This window comes from Mustela putorius, unplaced genomic scaffold, assembly GCF_011764305.1.
Source record: "Mustela putorius furo isolate JIRA1106 unplaced genomic scaffold, ASM1176430v1.1 tig00001114_pilon_pilon_pilon, whole genome shotgun sequence".
Lineage (NCBI taxonomy): Eukaryota > Metazoa > Chordata > Mammalia > Carnivora > Mustelidae > Mustela > Mustela putorius.
Window position 1 is genome coordinate 1520250 of NW_025421575.1, and position 26723 is coordinate 1546972.

A 26723-nucleotide genomic window follows, 5' to 3' on the forward strand; every position below is an offset into this window, starting at 1 on the left:
GCCTTCACACCAACAGCGTAGGAGGGTTCCCCTATCTCTGCATCCTCTCTAACATCTGTCATTTCCTGACTTGTTAATTTCAGCCATTCTGGCTGGTGTGAGGTGGTATCTCATTGTGGTTTTGATTTGTATTTCCCTGATGCCAAGTGACATTGAGCAATTTTTATGTGTCTGTTGGCCATTTAGATGTCGTTGCAGAAATGTCTGTTCATATCTTCTGCTCCTTTCTTGATTGGACTATTTGTTCTTTGGGTATTGATTTTGATAAGTTCTTTATAGATTTTGGATACTAGCCCTTTATCTGATATGTCATTTGCGAATAGTTTCTCCGATTCTGTCAGTTGTCTTGTGGTTTTGTTCACTGTTTCCTTTGATGTGCAAAAAAGCTTTTGATTTGATGAAGTTCCAAGAGTTCATTTTGCGCTTGCTTCCCTTGCCTTTGGTGATGTTTCTAGGAAGAAGTTGCTGTGGCTGAGGTCGAAGAGGTTGCTGCCTGTGTTCTCCTCAAAAATTTTGATGGATGAGGTCTTTCATCCATTTTCAGTCTCTTTTTACCTGGTGTAAGGATGTGGTCCAGTTTCCTTCTTTTGCATGTGGCTGTCCAATTTTCCCACCATTTGTGGAGGAGACTGTCTTTTTTCCATTGGACAGTGTTTCCTGCTTTGTCAAAAATTATTTGACCATAGAGTTGAGGGTCTATTTCTGGGCTCTCTATTGTGTTCCACTGATCTATGTGTCTGTTTTTGTGCTAGGACCTTACAGTCTTGATGATTACAGCTTTGTAATAGAGCTTGAAGTCTGGAGTTGTGATGCTACCAACTTTGGCTTTCTTTTTCAACATTCTTCTAGCTATTTGGGGTCTTTTCCAGTTCCATACAAATTTTAGGATTCTTTGTTCCATTTCTTTGAAGAAAATTGATGGTATTTGGATAGGGATTGCATTAAATGTGTAGATTGCTTTAGGTAGCATAGACATTTTCACAGTACTTGTTCTTGCAATCCATGACCATGGTATGTTTTTCCATTTCTTTGTGTCTTCCTTAATTTCTTTCATGAGTACTTTATAGTTTTCTGAGTACAGATTCTTTGCCTCTTTGGTTAGGTTTATTCCTAGGTATCTTATGGTTTTGGGTGCAATTGTAAATGGGATTGACTCCTTAATTTCTCTTTCTTCTGTCTCTTTTCTGTCTTTTCTTGGTGTATTGAAATGCAACTAATTTTTGTGCACTGATTTTATATCCTGCCACTTTACTGGATTCCTGTTATGAGTTCTAGTCTTTTCGGTTTTCCACATAAAGTATCGTAGAAGGAGATATAAAAAGCTTTCAGGACAAACAAAAATTAAAAGAACCATCCCTACAGGAAATATTGAAAGGGGTCCTCTAAGCAAAGAGAGAGTCTAAATGTAGTAGACCAGAAAGAAACAGGGACAATATACAGTAACAGTCACCTTACAGGCAATACAATGGCATTAAATTCATACCTTTCAATAGTTACCCTGAATGTAAATGGGTTTAATGCCCCGATCAAAAGACACAAGGTATAAGAATGGATAAAAAAAAAATCAATATGCTGTCTACAAGAAACTCATTTTAGACCCAAAGACACCTCCAGACTTAAAGTGAGGGGGTGGAAAACAATTTACCATGCTAATGGACATCAAAAGAAAGCTGTAGTGGCAATCCTTATAGCAGATAAATTTGATTTTAAGCCAAAATTATAATAAGAGATGAGGAAGGACACTATATCATACTTTAAAGGCCTGTCCAACAAGAAGATCTAACAATTTTAAATATCTATGCCCCACATGGAAAGAGCCAACTATATAAACCAACTAATAACAAAATCAAGGAAACACATTGACAATAACACAGTAATAGTAGGGGACTTTAACACACCCCTCACTGAAACGGACAAATCATCCAAGCAAAAGATCAACAAGGAAATAAAGGCCTTAAATAACACACTGGACCAGATGGACATCACAGATCTGTTCAGAACATTCCACTCTAAAACAACAAAATACACATTCTGCTCTAGTGCACATGGAACATTCTCCAGAATAGGTCACATCCTGGGTCACACATCAGGTCTCAATCAGTACCAAAAGATTGGGATCATTCCCTACATATTTTCAGACCACAATGCTCTGAAACTAGACCTCAATCACAAGTGGAAAGTTGGAAAGAACTCAAATACATGGAGGCTAAAGAGCATCCTACCAAGGAATGAATGGGTCAACAAGGAAATTAAAGAAGAATTGAAAAAATTCATGGAAACAAACGAAAATGAAAACACAATGGTTCAAGATCTGTGGGACACAGAAAAGTCAGTCCTGAGGGGAAAGTATATAGTGATACAAGCCTTTCTCAAGAAACAAGAAAGGTCTCAAGTACAAAACCTAACCCTACAACTACAGGAGCTGGAGAGCAAACAGCAAAGAAAGCCTAAACCCAGCAAGAGAAGAGAAATAATAAAGATCAGAGCAGAAATCAATGAAAAAGAAACCAAAAGAACAAGAAATCAATGAAATAGAAACCAAAAGATCAGAGCAGAAATCAATGAAAAAGAAACCAAAAGAACAGATCAATGAAACGAGGATCTGGTTCTTTTAAAGAATAAGATTGATAAACCCCTGGCCAGACTTACAAAAAGAAAAGAGAAAGGACCCAAATAAATAAAATCATGAATGAAAGAGGAGAAATCAGAACCAACACTAAGAAATACACCCAATTATAAGAACATATTATGAGCAACTATACGCCAGCAAATTTCACAATCTGGAAGAAATGGAGGCATTCCTAATTCCTAGAGACTTATGAACTATCAAAACTGAACCAGGAAGAAATAGAAAACCTAAACAGACCCATAACCAGTAAGGAAATTGAAGCAGTCATCAAAAATCTCCCAACAAACAAGAGCCCAGGTCCAGACGGCTTCCCAGGGGATTTCTACCAAACATTTAAAGAAGAATTAATACCTATTCTCCTCAAACTGTTCCAAAAAATAGAAATGGAAGGAAAACTTTCCAAACTCATTTTATGAGGCCAACATTACCTTGACCCCATAACCAAAGGCCCCACCAAAAAAGAGAATTACAGACCAATATACTTGATGAACACAGAAGCAAAAATTCTCACCAAAATACTAGCCAATAGGATCCAACATTACATTAAAAGGATTATTCACCGTGACCAAGTGGGATTTATTCCTGGGCTGCAAGGTTGGTTCAACATCCACAAATCAATCAATGTGATACAATACATTTAAAGAACAAGAACCATATGATACTCTCAATAGATGCTGAAAAAGCATTTGACAAAGTACAGCATACTTTCTTGATCAAAACTCTTCAAAGTGTAGGGACAGAAGGTATATATCTCAAAGGCATATCTCAAAGGGACAGAGGGTATATATCTCAAAGGCACCTTGATCAAAACTCTTCAAAGTGTAGGGACAATATGTATATATCTCAAAGGCATTGTCCAGATGACTTTGGACAATGAGGCTATCTATGAAAAATCCACAGCGAATATCATTCTCAATGGGGAAAAACTGAGATCATTTCCCCTAAGGTCAGGAACATGGCAGGGATGTCCACCATCACTACTACTATTCAACATTGTACTAGAAGTCCTAGCCTCAGCAATCAGACAACAAAAAGAAATAAAAGGCATCTGAATCAGCTAAGAGAAAGAAACTATCACTCTTTGCAGAGGATCTTGATTTTTGTAATTCAATCTGACAGTCTCTGCCTTTTGATTTAATTCATATTTAATATTGATACATCTTCTACTTTAACTATTTCTATATGCCTCATGTCTTTTTTTCTATTCCCACTTTATTGCCTTCTTCTTGTATTAAGTGGATATGTTCCAGCGTACCATCCTGATCCCTTTAATATTTTAAGTATATTTCTTACAGTTACTTTCTTAGTGGTTGTTCTAGGTCTTAAAATATACATCCAAACTTCTCAGAATTCACTTTGCATTTCCACTGATTAGTTCCAAAGAAGTATATAACCGTTAGTCCTATATAGCTCCTTTCCATACCACCTTTTTGTACTATTGTTATATGTATTACATTTATATATGTTACATTTGTGTGTGTGTGTATAGTATCAAACTCAACAATACATAGTTAAAATTATTTGTTTATATGATCTTATATCTTTCAAAACATCGAAGAGAAGGATAAGTATATTCATAGAATTTGTTATATTAATCATCATACATACAATTTTATCTCTCTTCATTTGTTCTTTTTTTCAAGATACTATTTTCCATAGAGAATTGTTTAAGCTAATGCTTTAAATTTAAGTCAGAACACAATTTAATATATGATTCATAGCATGCCTATCAGATATTCTTTTTTTTTCTTTTCAGTGTAACAGTATTCATTGTTTTTGCACCGCACCCACTGCTCCATACAATCCGTGCCCTCTCTAATACCCACCATCTGGTTCCCCCAACCTCCCACTCCCCGCCCCTTCAAAACCCTCAGATTGTTTTTCAGAGTCCATAGTTTGTTCTTGTGGATTCTGAATATCATCTGGTTTCATTTCCAAGAATTATTTTCATTAATCCAAGATATCTCTGTTTCTACTCCCAATGAAAGAATACACATTGATTCATGTGGTTGTTTTCTAAGTCAACTTAAGTGAAGTTTTAAAATTTTCTTACTCTACTGACAGCATTTGGTGGCAGAATGTCTCATAGGAAACTCTCCCTTCCCAGGCATGGGTCCCTGGGCTTCTCGCCCCAGAAACACAGTGACTGGCACCATGGAAGTTGACTTGCATCCCCAAGGATGACTCTATTCACCTCACAGCTTTCCTCATCTACAGTGCTGGCATGACTCACGTTGTGTGAGGGGTCAACAGGCCAGAATCCAGGTGAAAAAGAAGGAAATTGTGGAAGACGTGACCATTGTGAAGGTACCATCCACGGTAGTTGTGGACATGATGGGCTATGAAGAAACCACTCAAGGTCTCTGTGTTTAAGACCATCTTTGCTGAGCACATTCATGATGAGTTAAAGGGCACTTCTATAAGAATTGGCATCAGTCTAAGACTTTCAACCAAATACTGCAAGTGGCAGGATGATGACTGGCAAGCAGCAGCTAGAGAAGGACCTCAACAGCATGAAGAAGTACAGACAAATCATCTGTGTCATCGCCCACACCCAGATGCCCCTGCTTCCTCTATGCCAGAAGAAAGCCCACCTCATGGAGATCCAGGAGACTAGATGCACAGTGACTGAGAAGCTGGAATAGGCCCATGAGAACCTGGAACAGTAGGTTCTTATGAACCTAGTGTTTGGGCAGGATGAGATGATAGATGTCATTAGTGTCACCAGCCACTGGCACACCAAGAAGCTACCCTGCAAGACCCACCAGGAACTGTGCAAGGTGGGCTGTATTGGGGTATAGCATCCTGCCCAAGTGGCCTTCTCCGTGCAATGGGCTGGGCAAAAAGTCTACCATCACTGCACTGAGATCAACAAGAAGATCAACAAGGTTGGCCAGGGCTACCTCATCAAGGATGGCAAACTTATCAAGAACAATGTTTCCACTGATTTTGATCTGACAAGAGCATCAACCCTCCATGTTGGCTTTGTCCACTATGATGAAGTGTCCAATGACTTTGTCATGCAGAAAGGCCATGTGATGATAACCAAGAAGCAAGTGCTTACTCTCCACAAGTTGTTGCCCGTGCAGATCAAATGACAGGCCCTGGAGATTAACCTTAAGTTCATTGACATCACCTCTAAGTTTGACCATGGCTGATTCCAGACTGTGAAGGATAAGGAAACATTCATGGGACTACTTATGAAAGAACAAACTGGAAGAAGCAGCTGCTTAATGTCAAGAGCAGCTTGCACAACTGCTGGGATTTCAATAAACATTATCTTCCAGGGGAGAAACAAATTCTTCTAAAAGAAAGAAGAAACATGCAATTATACTGTCTTTTACTAATTATCTACATGAGTGACTCGGATGTATCTATACTGGTGCTCTGGGGTGTGTGTGTGTATGGATTTGAATTACTATCTGGTGTCACCTGATCTTTGCCTTTGCCTTTGTATTTCTTGTAATACAGATTTATTAGCCATGTGTTTTCTTTTTACTTAAATGATAACATCTTTATTTCACCTTCAGTTTCGAGTGATAGTTTTGGATATAATATTCTTGAGTGATACTTATTTAAGATTTTTTTTATTTACTTTATTTTCAGACAGAGATCGTAAGTAGGCAGAGAGGCAGGGAGAGAGGAGGAAACAGGCTCCCTGCTGAGCAGAGAGCCCGATGCAGGGCTCAATCCCAGGACCCTGGGATCATGACCTGAGCTGAAGGCAGAGGCTTTAACCCACTGAGCCACCCAGGCACCCTGAGTGATACTTATTTTTAAATATTTTTTAAAGGTTTCACTTATTTGTCAGAGAGTGCACAAACACAACGATGGGGAGTGGCAGGCAGGGAGCCTGTTGTGGCATCCGATCCCAACACCCTGGGATCATGAACTGAGCCAAAGGCAGACGCTCAACCCAGGTGTCCCTTGATTTTTAATTTCAGCAATTTGAATATGCAATCCCTCTGTCTTCTGGCTTCCACTGTTTATGAGAAACCTCACCTGTTAATCATATGGGAGTTTCCTGGTATGTTAGGAGTCATTTATCTCTTACAGCTTTTATAATTTTCGCCTTATCTTTAGCTTTGAACATCTGTGTTTTTCTTAATTGGCGTTAAGCTTTTTTGATGTGTAGTATTTCTTGTCAAATTTAGATGCTCCCGTTCATCTCTTTGAGTATTTTTTCTGCTCCTTTCCTCTCCTTGGCTACTTACATTTTGAATATGTTGAATTTTTAATGGTGCCCCACATTTCTCTTGACATTTTTCATTTTTTATCTCTGTTCCTCAGATTGAATAATCTCTACTGATACATCTTCAACTTAGTGGATTTTCTTTGGCCAGCTCAAATATACTATTGAGTTTCTCTAGTAGATTTCTCATTTCAGTTACTGTACTTCTCAACTTCAGAATTTCCATTTGGGTCTTTAAAAGTAATTTCTATTTCTTTATTAATAAATCTTTATATGCTATAGCTACAGCTACCACCTGGGCCCCTTTAAGCAGTATTTACTGCCTGTTTTTCCTGTGTGTGCATGGCACATTCCTGTTTCTTTGCATTTCTTATAATCTTTTATTATAAAGCAGACTTTTTATTATAGTATCTTATAGCAACTCTGGATAATGATCCTCCTCCTATAAGGGATCAGCATTTACTTGGTTATTTCCCCCGCAGTATGCAGCCTGATATTATCTCTTTTAGTCTAGCCACCTAAGGGTTATCTCTGGGTGGGCATAATGCACTTATTGCTAAGATTTTTACCTTTTACCATTGGATGTGAATGTACTTGGAGGCTGTTGTCAGGCAGTTTTCTTTTGACCCATGTTCAGCCAGGGACTGGTAACTGGGAGGATCCTTCTCTTTTCTGGGAGGGCACAGTTTTAGACATATAACACAGTCTTCTAGACTGCCAAGGAGGAGTGTGATTTTGTTTTTAAGCCTGTGTTCCTAATAGTCACCTCTAGATGAGAACAACTTATTGTTCAGTGTTTGGTCAAGTTCCTTTTGCCAACAAAGTGTTTGCTCTGTATTGATGGGTCTACATATACTGGGAAATGCTTTTCAGTCTGTCCCATGTTCTGCTCTAATTGTCCTGATTAGGTGCAGCCTAGCACACGCAAATCTCTTCAATCCTGAGTTGACTTTGCTCCCAGGAAGGCTCTTTCTGGTTCCCTCTTGGTTTCTCTTTACTAAAATTCTGGCTGCTCTGCTGCTTTGCTAGCACCAGCTCCTCCTAATTGCTCTCCACCAAGATCCCCATTGTTTTTGACAATGTCCTTAGGGATAGAGTTCTCCATGCTGTTTCAAATGAAGTCAGTCCCCCAGGCAGAGAGGTGGAATCCCCAGGCAGAGAGGTGGAATTCTTTGTTCTCATCGCATACGTTCGCACTAAGAAAGGACCTGTGTACCACTGAACCAAAGCTGGGGGTGTGGGGGCAAGGGGCGAAGAGTGAAAACACCACTCCCTAAGTGGACACTGGGCCATGGTGTCAGTCCCTGGTATTCTGAGTTATCCTCTCCTTGAGTGAAACGTCCAAACTTTGTGTAAGCTAGTGTGGAAAAATCAGGGCCTCAGTATTCTCACCCTGCACACAGAATAGTTTGCTTCCACTCAAAGAATGGAGGCTGGATGGTGAAGGTATCATCAGTCCTCTTGGCTGTGCCTGTGAGGAATAAATTTCTTCAACACAGAGTTGGGGGGTAAAAAATGCAGGCAGCTACCCCTGCCAGGATGAAATCACAGCCCTGGAGTGGGAGCTGGGGGGAGGAGCCCTAGCTCCTCCCAGCATCTTTACCACACCTGCCTAAATAGAATACCCAAGGTCAAGCTTCTGTAACACAGACCTGGTATGGTAGAGGTTATGCAGTTGATTCTTCAGATGCCAGACTCTTGCTATTCTTACTGATATTTAATAGGTTTTCTTGAATCAATGTTTTTCCAATTGACATATGACCTTTGCATAATTTCTAGAGATTTTTAAATTATTGTTTTTAAAAAATAATTCCTAACAGTTAAGTTGTTTTGCTGCAGAGAAGGTCTACTGAGCTGCTCACTTCAACATTCTGGAAATCTCAGCCTTCAATACATTTTTAAATTTAGCTTCTTAGTGGAAATGTCCAGCAAAAAGAGAAATGGAGTAGGTGTCAAGAGCCAGGGTTTTCATTCCAACTTGGTCTCTCGCAAAACCAGTGATTTCTCCTGAAATTCGGTTTCCGAATGAGGAAATTACATTAAAGGCCTCTATATTGCAACTCTAAATACCCTATGCTTTTATAAAGTAGAAATGAGAATAGAAGGTAATCAGTGAAAAATGCTCTGCAGCTGTGTGAGAACAAGAAATAAGAAAACAATCCACTGCCTTTTTAAGCCAAAACTGTTCCAACTTGTTTTTAATTAGAACAATTAATTCTAATTTTACTTAATCAAAATACTAGTTTTGCATGCTTTGCAGTAAAAAAAATTTCTCACCCCAAAGGTTTCCTTCCTAATCATTAGAACTGAAAAACTTGGGGCAACGGAAAGTTGCCTTTCACTGACTGGTCATCAAAAATATAACAGCTTAATGCTAAGTTAAAGCACTATAATTTACTACCATTTTACTTATATTATGAAATCTGCAAATAATTACTTTCTCTCTGTGACAATTCCAAGTTTTTACCTTCAGCATAAGGCTCTAAGGCCACACCCCAGGGTGTCTATTAATTATTCATACTTACTCTGAGTGTGTGAATGACAAAATATCAGTTCTCCCTATGCACTGCAGAAAAAAGTTGCTTCAATGGGCCACCCATTTCTAGTCACAAAGATATATTGTTTATTTAGTAATGATTATCTATACAAATTGCTATAACAATAAAACTAATAAAGAAACTCCATTGCTGAGCTGTTTTTGTCTTAACTAAATAGTTTTAACTAGCGTATTTGATTTAGTATGTCCTTTACTATATAGTTTACATTCAAAATCTATATACTCAAAGCAGGGGGAAAGGGACTTTTTATAATTTAAGAAAGCTGCCAATGCAAATATATTTAAAAGCTTTCAATTATTACTCTACAACAGAACATCCTATGATAAAGGTAGAAGGTATATATGAATTATAAATATGCACTGGCAAAAGCTGCTACTCACTGATACATCCAGCAGTTAGGAAGGATGACAGCAAGATGACAACATGGACAAAGTGACCCAGAAACAAAAATTCATATAATCTTTAAATACCTTATCCTTAAAGCAAAATTATCTATCTATCTATCTATCTATCTATCTATCTGTGTGGGGGGCACGGTGGGAGAGAGAGAATCTTAAGCAGTTCAATGCCCAACTCAGTGCCCAACGCAGGGCTTGATCCCATGACCCTGAGATCATGACCTGAAAGCAAGAGTTGAACACTTAACAGACTGAGCCATGGAGGTGCCCCTTAAAACTTATTTTTATACTAACCGTTTGTACAAACTGATCTTCGTCAACATCTAAGGGAAAAGGCAAAATACTTATCATAAGGTTTATAAAAGGTGCACATCCCTTTAGAGTTAAAGTAAATGTATACTTTGAGTTTGTCCACATGCCTAGGCCTCTTTTTGATTCTCATAGTTAACCCTCACATTTGAACTGCTGAAAAAAACTTCCAAATGAACCTATCCATTCACCAAGATATGATATTTTTATGTTAAAAACCCTAAGGAAGGCATCAGTTTTTCTGATCCCAAATTACTCGTTTCAATTTTTGCAAATTGGGATTCCCTTTAGGAAGGAAATATGCAATTTTAAAAATACAGGGATATAAGAAATAAAACCCCATCATCTTACTCCATTTTCAGAGCCCATATTCTAAAACTGTAGCTTATTCATCCCAATCCATTAAAAAATTACGTTGCAATATTGATTTAAAAACTTTATACTTTATACACCTTTATGTGAATATGTAATATTGTAATATAAAATTATTGTTATAATAAATGCCACTTTTCTTGACATTTTCTTCTGAGTGAGTCATCCTAGGAAGCTTTCCTTTTGTTCATTATTTCACTGTATGGAACCATCTTAATATGATGAAGTTAAGAGAAAATATTTAAGACTTACTTAATGGCCCTAACAATAACTGTTTTTTAGGTTATTCAAGTTTTTAGTAGCTGAAAATACTGGCTAATGACCACGTGATCCAATGGTCTTGAGACCATCTCTAATCATATGAAAAGAAAATAGCTTTTTCAGAAAGAAAAGAAGCTATTTAAATTGGAAAAGAGAGGAGCTTCTAAGTGAACATATACCAACATTTTATTAACAGGTAAAACTTGATCATTTTGTTTGGGCTCTTCCTTGTTAAGTCACATTTAAAGGAACTCATTAAATTACTGAAGAAGGAAGGGAAGATCTTGTAATAAATTCTGACATGTCACTGATTAAAGTCCCAATCATCTAGAGTACATATACATAACTTTCTCCTATTTACCTCAAGGTCATTAATAATCTTTAAGTGGTTGTTGCTCTATATACAATTGTGAGCATGTGCACACACACATATCTGTGTATGCATACATTCCATTTAGTTTTTTCTTCATATAGCTTCAGACAGCAAAAGCACTATAGTTAAGATGGAAATAGAAGGGCAATTAACTTTCTAAGCTTTTTAGATCATTCCCAGTACGACAACTGTCAAATTACATCAGGGTTTTAAGTGTTAAAGAGAAAGGCATAAATTTTGGTCCCAAACAAGAGCAATAACTCATCCCGATGAAAAATTAAAATTCCCACTGCTAGAGATGCTGGTTAATGATGAAGAACATTCTACATACATACATGAGAATTAAGGTTTTTCCTCCAAAAACTATACAGTGGCAGACTTTAAAAAATGAAGGTGTAGGTATCTATCTTTGAAGTATGTCAGCGGGGAGGGAAGAGGAGAAACAATGAACCTACACTGTCCTCTTTTAAAAAGAAAAAAAAAAGTAATGGATACTTTTCATCTAAACTGTGAGCATAAAGGAGACTTAAAATAAAAAACTATTAAAATTTGGAATCCAATGTAATTCATCTGATTATGGATATCAAATGGCTATCAGGCCCCCCAAAACGGAAATGGGGCAAAGTGAAATAGTAACAAAAAACATGCTTTAGGCATAACTAAGGCACTAACAAGAAGGTAATTTGGAGCTAAATGCATATGTCACATTAAATATTGTGAAAGATGTAAAACTCAAATTTCTTTTCAAACAAATCTTATCTAAAAAGGATTATAGAAAATGGGAATGTATGATTTTTTTTAATAAAACAATTCTGCTTCAGTGCAAATGTGTCAAAAAAAAAAAGTCTCATGCAACTTAGCAGGAACAGTTTCCACAGCCTTTCACACTGTTGACAATTTCTTCTTGTAGTTTCTTCCTTTCCTCCTCTTTGGACATATTTTCTTTCTTTGCATCCCATGTGGGGTTATTATGGTTCTGCACACGGCTACTTTGTGTATGCCACATTTCTGAATAGATACTGCCAGGGTTTGCAAGCAAACCATGGTGGGTACCACGTTCAGCTATCTTACCCTAAAAAGCAAAAGCAAGAGAAACATAGAAAAAGGTCATATAACTAGCATAATAACTGAAAATACATAATAATTTCTAACTAAGGATTTTGAAGGATTTCCGTTCATTAAAATACCTCTCCCAATTCTTTATCCATAGCACAAGTAGGAAAAATTGAGGTAAGGATGCTTTCTTCACTATTAAGGTATTACTGTAGTGAACAAACAAAAATCTATGAAATCCCATATACTGTAAACCATTTAACTTAAAAGAAATGAAATTTTAATGTTTTATTTTTAATTTTGAAGGGCAGAAAAGGAAGGTGAAAAATTTTAAAGGTGATTATAATTGGTAAATATTTAATCAAAAGCACTGTGATTTGTAACAGGGACTTAAATACCCTGAAATCCTTATGTATACTTTAAAATAAAAGATTTCTCCATGAAAAGCTTATCTCTTCCAGTAGCTATTTTTGTTAACAATGGATATTAAACTTAACATTACAGATTTGGTATAGATTCCAAGCTCCTATCTACAATTAATTTGCCTCTGACAGCTACTGTTAAACATGGTGGGAGACAAAAGGAGTTTTGTCACTTTTACTGGTACTCCCAGTTATAGGACCTTTACAAATATACCCTTAAGCAAAACAACTAAAATTTGTTCCACATCTGAGTGGTTAATTTAAGACTCCTCTTTCATTGCTAGCTAGGCAGTTTAAAAAAGAACTATTTTGCTCAGCTATTTAAATTCCTCTGGATTATGAAGAACATAGTTCTCAACCTAGGTATGTGTGGATCACTTCATTGGCACAAAACTCCCCTTGGATTACATGGTTTATATTTTTCTATTTACCATTGTCAAAAACAAAATCCTCAGTGAAAACTTCATCAAAAGTTTCTAGAAAAAATAAAATTATTTTTGTGGAAACACCAATGAAATAAATCACAAATAATTATCCTATAGTAAAAATGTATAAAATATATTTTAAATTACTTTTATTTATATTAAAGCACAAATGTATGTATCTTAAAAAGTAAGATTAAAAGCTTATAGCAAAAAAGTCTTTTGTCTCCTCCTTCATACCTATCTCCTTCCTATCCACAAATTCATAGCTATTTCTTCTGGTATATAAAAATACATATATGAATATATACATATATTATGAAATTCAGCACTCCTTTATTACCCCACCACTGTTTAATTTTTACACTCTTCGAATAAAATTGGTTATAGCACAAGTGTTGTTTAAGTTAATATTCAGTGTTTACCTTATTATGACCATGTAAAGCATTACCTGCTGAGTCAAGTAAGATACTAGAATTTTATATATTTTTTCTTGTAAAATTTTTGTTCTTCCTGGACTTAGTAACTGCCACATTTTTTTTTGTTTTCTTAGTTTTCTATGTCACTATTGGTAATTCTCTCAAAACTTTCTTCCAGAATTATAAAGACTGTTTAAATACTATTTTTCTCATAATCAATTGTATTAGGGGATCTATTAGTTCAATCCCCCATGAAGATCACCGCTTTGAGACAATCCTCTCACAACTTTTAAGGCTGTTTGATTTATCCTCAATTCTAAAATTTTATGGTATGTGTTCTGGCGTGTGTGTGTTTTCTTTTCCATTCATTGTGCTGGATACTTGGTAGGCCCTTTTAATATGGAAACTCATGCTTCTCCCAGTTTAGCAACTGCCACATTTGCTTTTTCTCACTTCATCATCTAAATTTACACTATTTTTTGCTAATTCATTTGAGAATGAGTTGCAAACATCATTACATTTCGCTCCTAAATATTTCATTAGCATGTATCTCCTAAAAACAAGAATATTTTCATATTGACTAGAATATAAATATTTATAGAATAGAATACAAATATTTATAGAAATTTATCTAACATATAGTCCATAGTCAAATTTCACCTGCTGTCCCAATAATATATCCTTTATTTACATATTTTTCCACCAGAATCCAATTAGGATCAATACATTGAATTTATAAGTTTTCGAGTATGTGGGGTGTGTATGACACTGACATTTCTAAAATACCCAGGTGTGTTTTTTAAAGAATGCCATTTAAGTTGTTTTTGTTTAGTGCTCCTGATTTTAGATCCAGGCTAAACATTTTTGGTAGAAATACAATACAGGTGATGATGTGGCCCCCTGCATCAGTTCAGGAAGTACACAACATCAATTTACTCCACAATTAACAATATTAAGTTTGATCCTTTGCTTAAGGGAGTGTACCAGATTTCTCTATTTTTTAAAATTCTTACTTAATTTTTATTAAGCACCAGCTTAATACTACAGAAAGTTCCAATCACCCTTCAACAACCCATTCTTCCCTCCCCCAACCAAATTCTTGATAAAGAGCTCTTTGAGTGAAGATACTTCTCTTCACTTCGCTCTCTTCTCTCTTCTGTATAAAACTTTATCAAATAAAAGCAAATAACTGTGTACATCTTGCTGTAAAATGCTGCTCATGGCTATGGAAAATGTCTGCCCAGGCTCTTTTCACTGTCCAAGTCCTAAAAGACTCTTGTTCATGAACTATCTCTTCTTCACAAAGCAAGTCCACCACTTGCTAGGTTTATCATTATGAAGGTCAAAAACTTTCCCACAAAGTCTCAGTCCAGTCTCTTGTCTCAACCGCTGTAAGTAGGCCCTCATCACCTCATCTTCCTGTTTGCCGGTTTGGCATAAATTGCATGGAAATAAATAAATAAATAAAATAAATCATGGAAAACCAGGCTCTCCAGGAATGGGAAAATTAGTGATGCCCAGCGTATACATTTCTTTTTCACCTTGGCTTTTGGAACTGCACTTTTGGAGTTTCTTTAGGCACTCAGAAATGTAGAGAATTATATATATCAAGGTTCTATCAGCTTCATTCTTAATCTCATCGTTTTTGAAGAAGACATTGGCCTTGAAGTAATAGATGGCTTCACCCACAATATCTGTATCTTTTGTCTCTCTCGAGGCAGGTCCTTTGAACTGACTTCTGATAGGCAACAGTGCCACATTTCCAATGAGTTTGGTGTCCAGATCCATAAGAGATGAGTGGTAAGCCGGCATCCTGGCGGCGCCCCGGTTTCAAGCAAGACGAGGAGAAATTTCTCTATTTTAAAGGTACTTTTTCTCTTTGAAATTAATCTATGGGTTACATTTTCAAACTGTATAAATAATCCATTCCCCAATATATTTTTTTCACCATAGGGTTTTAGCAATCAATGATGATGCTTACCTGTAGTCATTATTACAATGGTAGTTGCAAAATGTGATTTTCTAAATTTATCATTCCTTCTACAAGTGATAGTTGCCATGCTTCTTAAAGAAGACCTTTCCCCATACTTCTGTATTGTTGTGAAAATATAGGTTAGTTGTTTTTATTGAACATGCGTTAATTCATAAGTATCATTTTTTTTTAAGATTTTATTTATTTATTTGACAGAGAGAAATCACAAGTAGATGGAGAAGCAGGCAGAGAGAGAGAGAGAAGCAGGCTCCCTGCCGAGCAGAGAGCCCGATGCGGGACTCAATCCCAGGACCCTGAGATCATGACCTGAGCCGAAGGCAGCGGCTTAACCCACTGAGCCACCCAGGTGCCCCAAGTATCATTTTTTTTTTTTTAAAGATTTTATTTATTTATTTTGACAGAGAGAGATCACAGTAGGAGAGAGGAAGGGAAGAGATCACAGAGAGAGGAAGGGAAGCAGGCCCCCTGCTGAGCAGAGAGCCCGATGCGGGACTCGATCCCAAGACCCTGAGATCATGACCTGAGCTGAAGGCAGCGGCTTAACCCACTGAGCCACCCAGGCGCCCCTCATTTTTTTTTTTGATGTTCGAATTATCCCACATTGGGCCAGTGGGAGCCCACACAAAATGGTTTTTGTGTCTTTGTGATAGGTATTCATTAGTTTTCTCACTCCAGATACTGCAATAGTCATTTATTCAAAGAATTTTGGTTCCTTTTAGTGAGGAACAGTATTTAGTGCTCAAGATCTATGTGCTAGTTATACTTATTACCACTGGGATTTCACTGCTTCTAGGTCTTTTCAGTGAAAAGTTAGGAACTTCTTTATCATCTTCTGATAATTCTGTTCCAGTATAACATCACAAGGTTGCCCCTCTTCTTCCCACATTCCATTTTTATCTTTCTTCTCCCAAGAGTACTGTTTTACAACAACATTAATATGTTTACTCATATGCGCACTCTTAAAATATACAAAAACGAATTTTGAATAGGCTCCTTCCATACTACTAATTATAACAAAATTAGTTTCAAATTTTTATTTACTTTTGACCTTATATTCCACTAATGGTAATAATCAGAGTAATGTGTTCAACAGTCACTTGGATTGCTTTTCTTTTGCATGTTTGTTATCAATTTGTTATGCAGTTGGTTCCACTTCTCTTTGTAATCACTTTTTGCTTTTCTCTGTCCTTGCTGAGGTTCAAAAATTTAAATATATAAAAACATTACCATGGTTCAAAAGTAAAAATAATACAAAAAAAGGAGCTAAGATGGCAGAGTAAGAGACCGCAGGCTTGCTACATCCCTCAAACACAGCTGGATAAATATCAACTCATTCTGAATAGCCAAGAAATCAATTTGAGGACTGACAGAACAAATCGCACAATTAGAGGGAGAAGAGGCTACATTGTGGAAAATAAGAGATGCAGAGACCTGGTTTGGGAGAGAAATAGATAATTGGTGCTGCAGAGAGGAAGGAGCCCAGGTTGCAGAGGGAGGTGAGAGAGAAAGGAATGCAGAGGGGATCACACAATGAAAATACTTCCCAAACTCATTAACTGAGAAAATAAGGGGATGAGTTCTATGGGTTTTTTCCTGGCACAGCTGACAGAGAATCCTGAGGGTGCTGAAGTTCTCCTGAAGAAGGCAGGAAGGTAAACCGAGGTCGGATGGCATGATCTGAGGATTTCCTGACATTCACTGCGAGAGGTGGATCCCCTTTCCTGGAGTGCTTTTGAGGGAGATGTCATTGCCTCTCTGGGGACAAAGGAGTCAGTGGGCAGCATTTCTGTCCCCCAACCCTAAGAATAGGTACAGAGACACCTGGTGAGGACAGCAAAGTCAGACAATGGCTGCTTAGTGAGCTCTGCTCCAAACTGCACACTTCTGGGCTCTGGTGAGATTGCCCTTCTGGGTCAAACCTACACCACCCCCAGACCAGAACAGGTCCCCAGTACATCAGGTCTCTCAAGATTAGAATTTTAAAACTCAGCCAGCCTGACTGGGGAAGAGCTAAAGTTCACACTGTTCTGCAACAGGAAGGCAAGCAACCCAGACACCGACACTGAGGAAACAATGATCTAATAAACTCTATGAAGGGAGTTTATTCATTCCTCTGGGAGTGCTTCCCTGACATTAAGTAAGCACGAACTCCCCTCTCAAGGGAAAAAAGAACTGGCTGGTGCCACTTCCCTCCACTAGCCTTCAGCATAAACTAACTTCAGTAAATAGAAGAGTATCAACACAGGCTGCTTAATTGCTTACATCAACCCTGCTCCTCTGCACTCTACTGGTATTGCTCATCTCAGGCAAGTGTGCCTGAGAACCAGTACAGCAGGCTCCTCCCCCAGGAGACCAACACAAACCCCCACAGGCATCATGTCTACTGACCACAGACTTCTGCAAAGCTTCAGCTCTAGTGGAAATGGCACCAGGTCTTTTTAAACAAGCAGACAAGAACATAACTAGTTAAAACTTGCCACACTCTGGCCAAGGTCCAGACACTACTCACTGCAGGCAAGGAGAAACTCTACAGAGCACTGATCTGAGGGGTACAACAGCCATATCACAGCAGCAGAGTGCACACAGCAGACATCAGAGACACTTCCTGAAGTGACAGGCCCTAGACATTATATGACCTCTTCTTCATAACACCATTACATCTCAAGAGCAGGAAACACCACAACAGGCTTTCCTAACACAGAGAAGAATACAGATACCTAGACAAAATGCCAAGACAGGAATTCATCACAAAAGAAAGAACAAGGTCATGGCCAGGGATCTAAACAAAATACATATAAATAACAGGCCTGAGAAATTAAAGCAACAGTCATTAAGGATATTATCTGGGCTTGAGAAAAGCATAGACGACATCAGGAAGATCCATACCACAGAGAGACAAGAGCTTAAAAACAATCGTGACAAAATGAAAAATGCAGTAACAGATTAAAAACTGACTGGGTGCAATGACCACATGGAAGAAGAAAAGAAATGAATAAGTGACAATGAAGATACAATTACAGAAAATAAGGAAGCTGATAAAAAGGGGGAACATCTAGGACCTCGCGAGCAGACGTATAAGAACTCAGTGACTCCTCGAAAAGTAATTATATTTGTATCACAGGAGTCCCAGAAGAAGAGGAAAAAGGGGAGAGAAGGTTAATTCGAGGAAACCAGAGCTGAAAAATTACCTAATCTGGGGAAAGAAACAGACTTCCAAGTCCAGAAGACACAGAGAACTCCCATCAAAATCAACAAAAAAGCATGCCAACATCAGAGCATACTGTAGTTAAAGTTAAAAAACAAAACAAACAGAGACACAGAAAAAATCCTAAAAGTAGCCAGACAAAAGGAATACGTAACTTAAGAGGGAAGACAAACTATATTAGCAGCAGACCTGTCCATAAAAACTTAGCGGCCCGGAAGAGAGAGGCATGATACATTCAATGGGCTGAAGGAAAAATACCCAGGCAAGAATACTCTATTCAGCAAGGCTGTCATTCAGAATAGAAAGAGAGAGAGAGAGTTTCCCAGACAGTAAAGGATTTCGTGACCACTAAACCAGCCCTACAAGAAATATTAAAGGGGACTCTTTGAGTGGGAAAGACCAAAACTGACAAAGACTTGAAAGTAACACAGAAAACTGTCAGGAACAATGACAAAACAAGTAATAAAATGGTACTAAATTCATATCTAACAATAATTACTGTAATGTAAATGGACTAAATGCTCCAATCAGAAGATGTACGGTATCAGATGGGATTAAAACAAAACAAAACAAAACAAGACCCACCTATATGCTGCCTACAAGAGACTCATTTTAGACCTAAAGAGACCTGCAGATTCAAAGTGAGGGGATGGAGAAATATTTACCATGCAAACGGACATCAAAAAAAGCCAGAATAGCAATACTTATAACAGACAAACTAGACTTTGAAACAAAGACTGTAAGAAAAGATGGAGAAGGGCATTATATAATAAAAAGGGAGTCTACCCAATTAAGAAGATCTCCCCCACCTTGGGAGAATTCAAATAAATAAAAAATTTAATAAAAAAATAAAAGAACTCATTGATAATAATACAAAAAACAGTAGGGCACGCTTATATCAAGTGAAGATCATCTAAACAGAAAATCAGTAAGAAAACAATGGCTTTGGGGCGCCTGGGTGGCTCAGTGGGTTAAAGCCTCTGCCTTTGGCTCAGGTCATGATCCCAGGGTCCTGGGATCGAGCCCCGCATCGGGCTCTCTGCTCAGCAAGGGGCCTGCTTCCTCCTCCTCTCTCTGCCTGCCTCTCTACCTACTTGTGATCTCTGTCTGTCAAATAAATAAACAAAATCTTTTTAAAAAAAACTGGCTTTGAATGATATACTAGATTAGATGGATTTAAGAGAGATCCATATGGTTTCACTTACTTGTGGAACATAAGGAATAACATGGAGGACATCAGGCAAAGGAAAGGAAAAGTGAATTGGGGCAAATCAGAGGGAGATGAACCATGAGGGGCTATGGAGGGTGAAACAATCTGAGGCTTTTTGAGGGGAGTGGGGTGGGGGAAACCTGGTGGTGGGTATTAAGAAGGGCACATATTGCATGGAGCACTGGGTGTTGCACATAAACAATGAATCTTGGAACACTGCATCAAAAACTACTGATGTATTTTATGGTGACCAACATAACACAATAACATATATATATATATATATATATATATATATATATATATATATATATATGGAGAGAGAGAGATTGATTCAGAAAAGAATTTCATCTTAAGCAGAATACATATTCTTTTCAAATACACATGGGACAGTCTCCAGAACAGATCACATACTGGTCAAAAATCAAGCCTCAACAAGTACAAAAAGAATGAAATCATACCATGCATACTTTCTGACCACAATGCTATGACCCTGAAATCAACCACAAGATAAAATTTGAGAAAAACCACAAATACATGGAAGGTAAATAACATGCTACTAAACAATAAATCAATCAGAAAATAAATTAGGAAAAAACACAGAAACAAATGAAAATGAAAACATGACAGCCCTTAATATTTGGGATGTTTCAAAAACAGTCATAAGAGGGAGTATACAGAAATACAGGCCTAACTCAAATAGAAAAATCTCGAATATGCAACATAACCTTACACATAAAGGAGCTAGAAAAAGAACAACGATGAGCACTGGGTGTTATATGCAACTAATGAATCATTGAACATTACATCAAAAACTAATGATTTTGGCTAATTGAATTTAAATTTAAAAAATGAAACAAAGGAAAAAGAGCAACAAATGAAGGCTAACACTAGCAGAAGTGAAATAAGATTAGACTAGAAATAAATAATATAGAAATCAAAAACACAGGAGAATAGAACAATGAAACCAGGAGCTGGTTCTCTGAAAAAATTAATAAAATTGATAACCCCCTGGCCAGACTTATAAAAAAGAAGGTGGCTCCAAAAAATTAAAATAGAGGAGAGCTCAAATAATAATACAAAAATACAAATAAAATAATATTATGAAAAATTATATGTCAACAAACTGAGTAATCTGGAAGAAATGGATAAATTGCTAGAAACATATAAACTACCAAAACTGAAACAGGAAGAAACAAAAACCTTGAACAGACATAACCAGTGAAGAAACTGAATCAGTAATAAAAAAATCTACCAACAAACAAAAGTCCAGGGCCATATGGCTTCACGTGGGAATTCTATTAAATCTTTAAAGAAGAGTTAATACCTATTTTTCTTAAATAGAAATGGAAGGAAAACTTCCAAACTCATTCAATGAGGCCCACATTATTCTGATTCCCAAAATCAAAGACTCCACTAAGAAAGAGAACTACAGGCGAATATCTCTGATGGCTATGGATGTAAAAATTCTCAACAAAATACTATCAAATTGAATACAACAGTACAGAAAAAGAATCAATCACCACGATCAATTGGGATTTATTCCTGCGCAACAGGAGTGGTTCAATATTTTCAAATAAATCAATGCGATACACCACATTAATAAAAGAGGGTAAGAACCATATGATCCTCTCGATAGATGCAGAAAAAAACATTTGAAAACATACAGCATCCATTCTTGATTAAAAACCCTCAAAAACCGAGGGACAGAGGGAACATACCTTGATACTATAAAGGCCATATATGAAAGACCACAGCTATTATCATCCTCAATGGGGAAAAACGGAGTGCTTTTCATCTAGCATCAGGAAAAAGGGATGTTTACTCTCACCACTTTCATTTAACACAGTATTAGAAGTCCTCACCTCAGCAAACAGATAACAAAAACAAATAAAATTGTATCCAAATCAGCAAAGAAGAAGTCAAACTTTCACTATTTGCAGATGACAGGATACTCTATATAGAAAATCCGAAAGAGGGGCGCCTGGGTGGCTCAGTGGGTTAAAGCCTCTGCCTTGGGCTCGGGTCATGATCCCAGGGTCCTGGGATCGAGCCCCGCGTCGGGCTCTCTGCTTGGCGGGGAGCCTGTTTCCCTCTCTCTCTCTGCCTGCCTCTCTGCCTACTTGTGACACCCCCCCACTCTCTCTGTCAAATAAATAAAAAGTTATCTTAAAAAAAATCCGAAAGACTCCACCAAAAAATTGCTGGAACTCATACATGCATTCTGTCCAGTTGCAGGATACAGAATCAACATACAGAAATCTGTTGCATTTCTATAAACCTATAATGAAGCAGCAGAAAGAAAAACCAAGAAATCAATCCCATTTATAACTGTACAAAAACTGTTAAGACACCTAGGAAGAAACCTAACCAAAGAGGTAAAAGATCTGTATTATGAAAACTTAGAAAACACTGATGAAAGAAACTGAAGATGACACAAAGAAAGGGGAAAACATTCCATGCACATGAATTGGAAGAACAAGTGTTGTTCAAATGACTATACTACTGAAAGCAATCTATACATTTAACGCAATCTTTATCAAAATACAAACAGCATTTTTCACAGAGCTAGAACAAAGAATCTTAAAATTTGTATGGGACAAAAGCTAGAGGCATCACAATTCTGGACTTCAAGTTGTCTGTAGTAATCTGGATGGTATAGTACTGGTACAAAAACAGACACACAGATGAATGGAACAGAACAGAGAACCCAGAAATGGACCCCAAAATACATGGTCAAAATGCATGTTTTGTATGTTTCTGTACAGAAACATACAAAAGAATGAAACTGTACACTTCCTTACATCATAAACAAAAATAAACTCAAAATGGATGAAATGCCTAACTGTGAGACAGGAAACCATCAAAATCCCAGAGAAGAAAACAGGCAATAGCCTCTATGACATCAGCCATAGCATATCTTCTTACTTGGTATGTCTTAAGAAGCAAGGCAAACAAAAGCAATAATGAATTTATCAGGACTTTTCCTACCACTTTACTGAATTCCCATATGAGTTCTAGCAATTTTGGGGTGGAGTCTTTTGGGTTTTTCACATAAAGTATCAGGTCATCTGTGGAGAGTGAGAGTTTGACTTCTTTGCCAATTCAGATGCCTTTTATCTCTTTGTGTTGTCTGTCTGCTGAGGCTAGGACTTCTAGTACTATGCTAACCAGCAGTGGTGATAGTGGACATCCCTGCTGTGTTCCTGACCTTAGGAGAAAAACTCTCAGTTTTTCCCCACCGAGAATGATATTTGCTGTGGATTTTTCATAGATGGCTTTTATGATACTGAGGTATGTTCTCTCTATTCCTACACTGTGGATAGTTTTAATCAAGAAAGGATGCTGTACTCTGTCAAATGCTTTTCAATATCTATTGAGAGTATCATAAAGTTCTTTTATTTATGTAGTATATCACACTGATTGATTTGTGGATGCGGAAGTACCCTTGCAGTCCAGAAACAAATCCCACTTCATCCTGGTGAATAATCCTTTTAATGTACTGTTAGATCTTACTGGCTATTATTCTGGTGAAAATTTTTGCATCCATGACCATCAGGGACATCGGTCTGTAATTCTCCTTTTTGGTGGAGTCTTTGTCTCGTTTTGGGATCAAGGTAATGCTGTCCTCATAAAATGAATTTGTAAAGTTTTCCTTCCATTTCTATTCTGTCAGTTTCAGGAGAATAGCTATTAATTCCTCTTTAAATGTTTGGTAGAATTCCCCTGGAAGCCTTCTGGCACTGGGCTCTTGTTTGTTGGAAGATTTTTTTTTTTTTTTGGTTGGGAGATTTTTGATTACTGCTTCAATTTCTTTCCTGGTTATGGGTCTATTCAGGCTTTCTATTTCTTCCTGGTTCAGTTTTGGTAGTTTATATGTCTCTAGGAACGCATCCATTTCTTCCAGATTGCCTAATTTGTTGGCACATTCAGTAAAGTGGCAGGATATAAAAGCAACGCACAGAAATCAGTTGCATTTCTATACACTAACAATGTGATTAAAGAAAAAGAAATTAAGGAGTTGATGCTATTTATAGTTGCACCCAGAACCATAAGATACCTAGGAATAAATCTAATCAAAGAGGCAAAGGATCTGTACTCAGAAAACTACAGAGTACTCAAGAAAGAAATTGAGGAAAACATAAAGAAATGGAAAACCATTCATGCTCATGAATTGGAAGAACAAATATTGTTAAAATGTCTATACTATCTAGAGCAATACACAAATTCAATGCAATCCCTATTAAAATACCATCAACTTTTTTCACAGAACTAGAACTAATAATCCTAAAATCTGTATGAAACAAAAGACCCTGAAGCACCAAAGAAATGTTGAAAAAGAAAACCAAAGCTGGTAGCATCACAATTCTGGACTTCAAGCTCTATTACAAAGCTGTAATCATCAAGACAGTATGGTACTAGCACAGAAACAGATGTATAGATCAATGGAACAGAACAAGAACCCAGAAACGGACCCTCAACTCTGTGGTCAACTTATCTTCAACAAAGCAGGAAAGAACATCCAACGGAAAAAAGGCAGTCTCTTCCACAAATGGTGTTGGGAAAACTGGACAGACAGATGCAAAAGAATGAAACTGGACCATTTCTTTACACCATACACAAACATTGACTCAAAATGGATGAAAGACCTAAACATGAGACAGGAATTCATCAAAATCCTAGAGAAGAACACAGGCAGCAACTTCTGTGATGTTGGTCACAGCAACTTCTTTCTAGACACACCTCCAAAAGCACAGGAAACAAAGGCAAAAATGAACTATTGGGATTTCATCAAGATAAAAAGTTTCTCCACAGCAAAGCAAACAGTTGACAAAACCAAAAGACAACGAAGAGAATGGGAGAAGATGTTTGCAAATGACATATCATATAAAGGGCTAGTATCCAAAATCTCTAAAGACTGTATGAAACTCAACACCTAAAAAACAAATAATCCAGTCCAAAAATGGGCAGAAGACATGAATAGACATTTTTCCAAAGACACCCAAATGGCCAAAAGACCCATGAAAAAGTGCTCAACATCACTTGGCATCAGGGAAATACAAACCAAAACCATGAATACCACCTCACACCAGCCAGAATGGCTAAAATTAACAAGTCAGGAAATGAAAGATATTGGGGAGGATACAGAGAAAGGAGAACCCTCCTACACTGTTGGGAATGCAAGCTGGTGCAGCCACTTTGGAAAACGGTATGGAAGTTCCTCAAAAGTTGAAAGCAGAGCTACCCTACAACCCAGGAACTGCATGGCCAGGTATTTATCCAAAGGATACAAACACAGTGATTTGAAGGGGCATCAGCACCCCGATGTTTATAGCAGCAATGTCCACAATAGCCAAACTAGGGAAAGAGCCCAGATGTCCATCAATATATTAATGGATAAATATATCCACTGTGTGTACACACACACACACACACACACACACACAGGAACATTACTCAGTCATCAAAAAAAATGAAGTCTTGCCATTTGCAATGACATAGTTGGAACTAGAGGGTATTATGCTAAGCAAAACAGGTCAATCAGAGAAAGACAATTATTGTATGATCTCACTGGTTTGTGGACTTTAGAAAACAAAACAGAGGATCATAGGGGAAGAGAAGAAAAAATAAAACAAGATACAACCAAAGAGGGAGACAAACCATTAATCTTAGGAGACAGACTGAGATTTGCTGGAGGGGTGCGGGGGTAGGGGAATAACGTAACTGGGTGATGGACATTGGGGGGTATGTGTTGTAATAAGCACTGTGTATTTTAAGACTGATGAATCATAGACCTGTACCCCTGAAACAAATAATACATTATATGTTAAAAAATAAATAAATAAACTATCGGGACTTTTCAAGATAAAAAGTTTCTGCACAGTGAAGGAAAACAACTGGCAAGACTAAAAGGCAACCTCCAAAATGGGAGAAGGTATTTGCAAATGACATATCCGATAAAGGGTTAGTATCAAAAATCTATAAAGAATTTATTAAACTCAACACCCAGAAAACCAAATAATCCAGTTAAAAAATGGGCAGAAGACGTGAATAGACATTTTTCCAAAGAAGATACCCACACGGCTACCAGGAACATGAAAAGGTGCTCAACATCTCTCATCATCAGGGAAATACAAATCAAAACGATATACCATCTCACACATATTAGGATTGCTAAAATCAACACAAGAAACAATAGGCGTTGGAAAGGATGTGGAGAAAGGGGAACCCTCTTACACTATTGGTGGGAATGCAAACTGGTTCAGTCATTCTCAAAAACAGTAGGAAGGTTCCTCAAAAAGTTGAAAAGAGAACTACCTTACAATCCAGCAATTCTACTTGTAGGTACTTACTGAAAGGATACAAAAATACAGATTCAAAGGCATACATGTACCCTAATGTTTAAAGCTGTTTTATCACCAATAGCCAAACTAGGAAAAGAGCCCAAATGCCCACTGACTACTGAATGGATTATGAAGATGTAGTATACATATGTGCATATGCATGCACACATATGCACACACACCGGAATATTACTCAGCCATCAAAAATAAATCCTTCCATCTGCAAGGATGTGGATGGAGCTAGAGAGTATTATGCTAAGTGAGATAAGTCAAAGAAAGATAAATACCATATGATTTCACTCATATGTAGAATTTAAGACAGAAAATAGATGAACATGGGGGGAGAAGAGAAATCATAAAACAGACTCTTAACTACAGAGAACAAACTGAGAGATGCTGGAGGGGATGTGGGTGGGGAGATAGGTTAAATGGGTGATGAGTATTAAGGAGGGCACTTGTGATAAGCACTGGGTGCTGTGATGAATCACTAAATTCTACCCCTGAAACTAATATCACACTCGATGTTAACTGGAATTTAAAAACTTGAAAGACTGAAAAAATAT

The 26723-nt window shown here is 37.3% G+C and overlaps 1 protein-coding gene and 2 pseudogenes across 4 annotated transcripts in view; 1 reads left to right on the forward strand and 2 right to left on the reverse strand.

Annotated features, from left to right (window-relative positions):
• Positions 1–4707: 4707 nt before the first annotated feature.
• Positions 4708–5949, forward strand: LOC101677208 (annotated as a pseudogene).
• A 4938-nt stretch (positions 5950–10887) lies between these two features.
• The window catches only part of ABCB7 (ATP binding cassette subfamily B member 7), a 156252-nt gene continuing 140416 nt past the window's right edge, over positions 10888–26723 (reverse strand). For 3 of the 4 annotated variants that reach the window (XM_045087338.1, XM_004779922.3, XM_004779921.3), the window contains one exon: positions 10888–12164. In XM_045087338.1, coding sequence (XP_044943273.1) covers positions 11949–12164 — 216 coding nt within the window. In that variant the 3' untranslated portion in view covers positions 10888–11948. Of the gene's footprint in view, positions 12165–15389; positions 15499–26723 lie in introns of all 4 variants that reach the window. The other variant, XM_004779924.3, reaches the window with a different exon arrangement.
• LOC106004439 lies at positions 13104–15379 on the reverse strand (annotated as a pseudogene).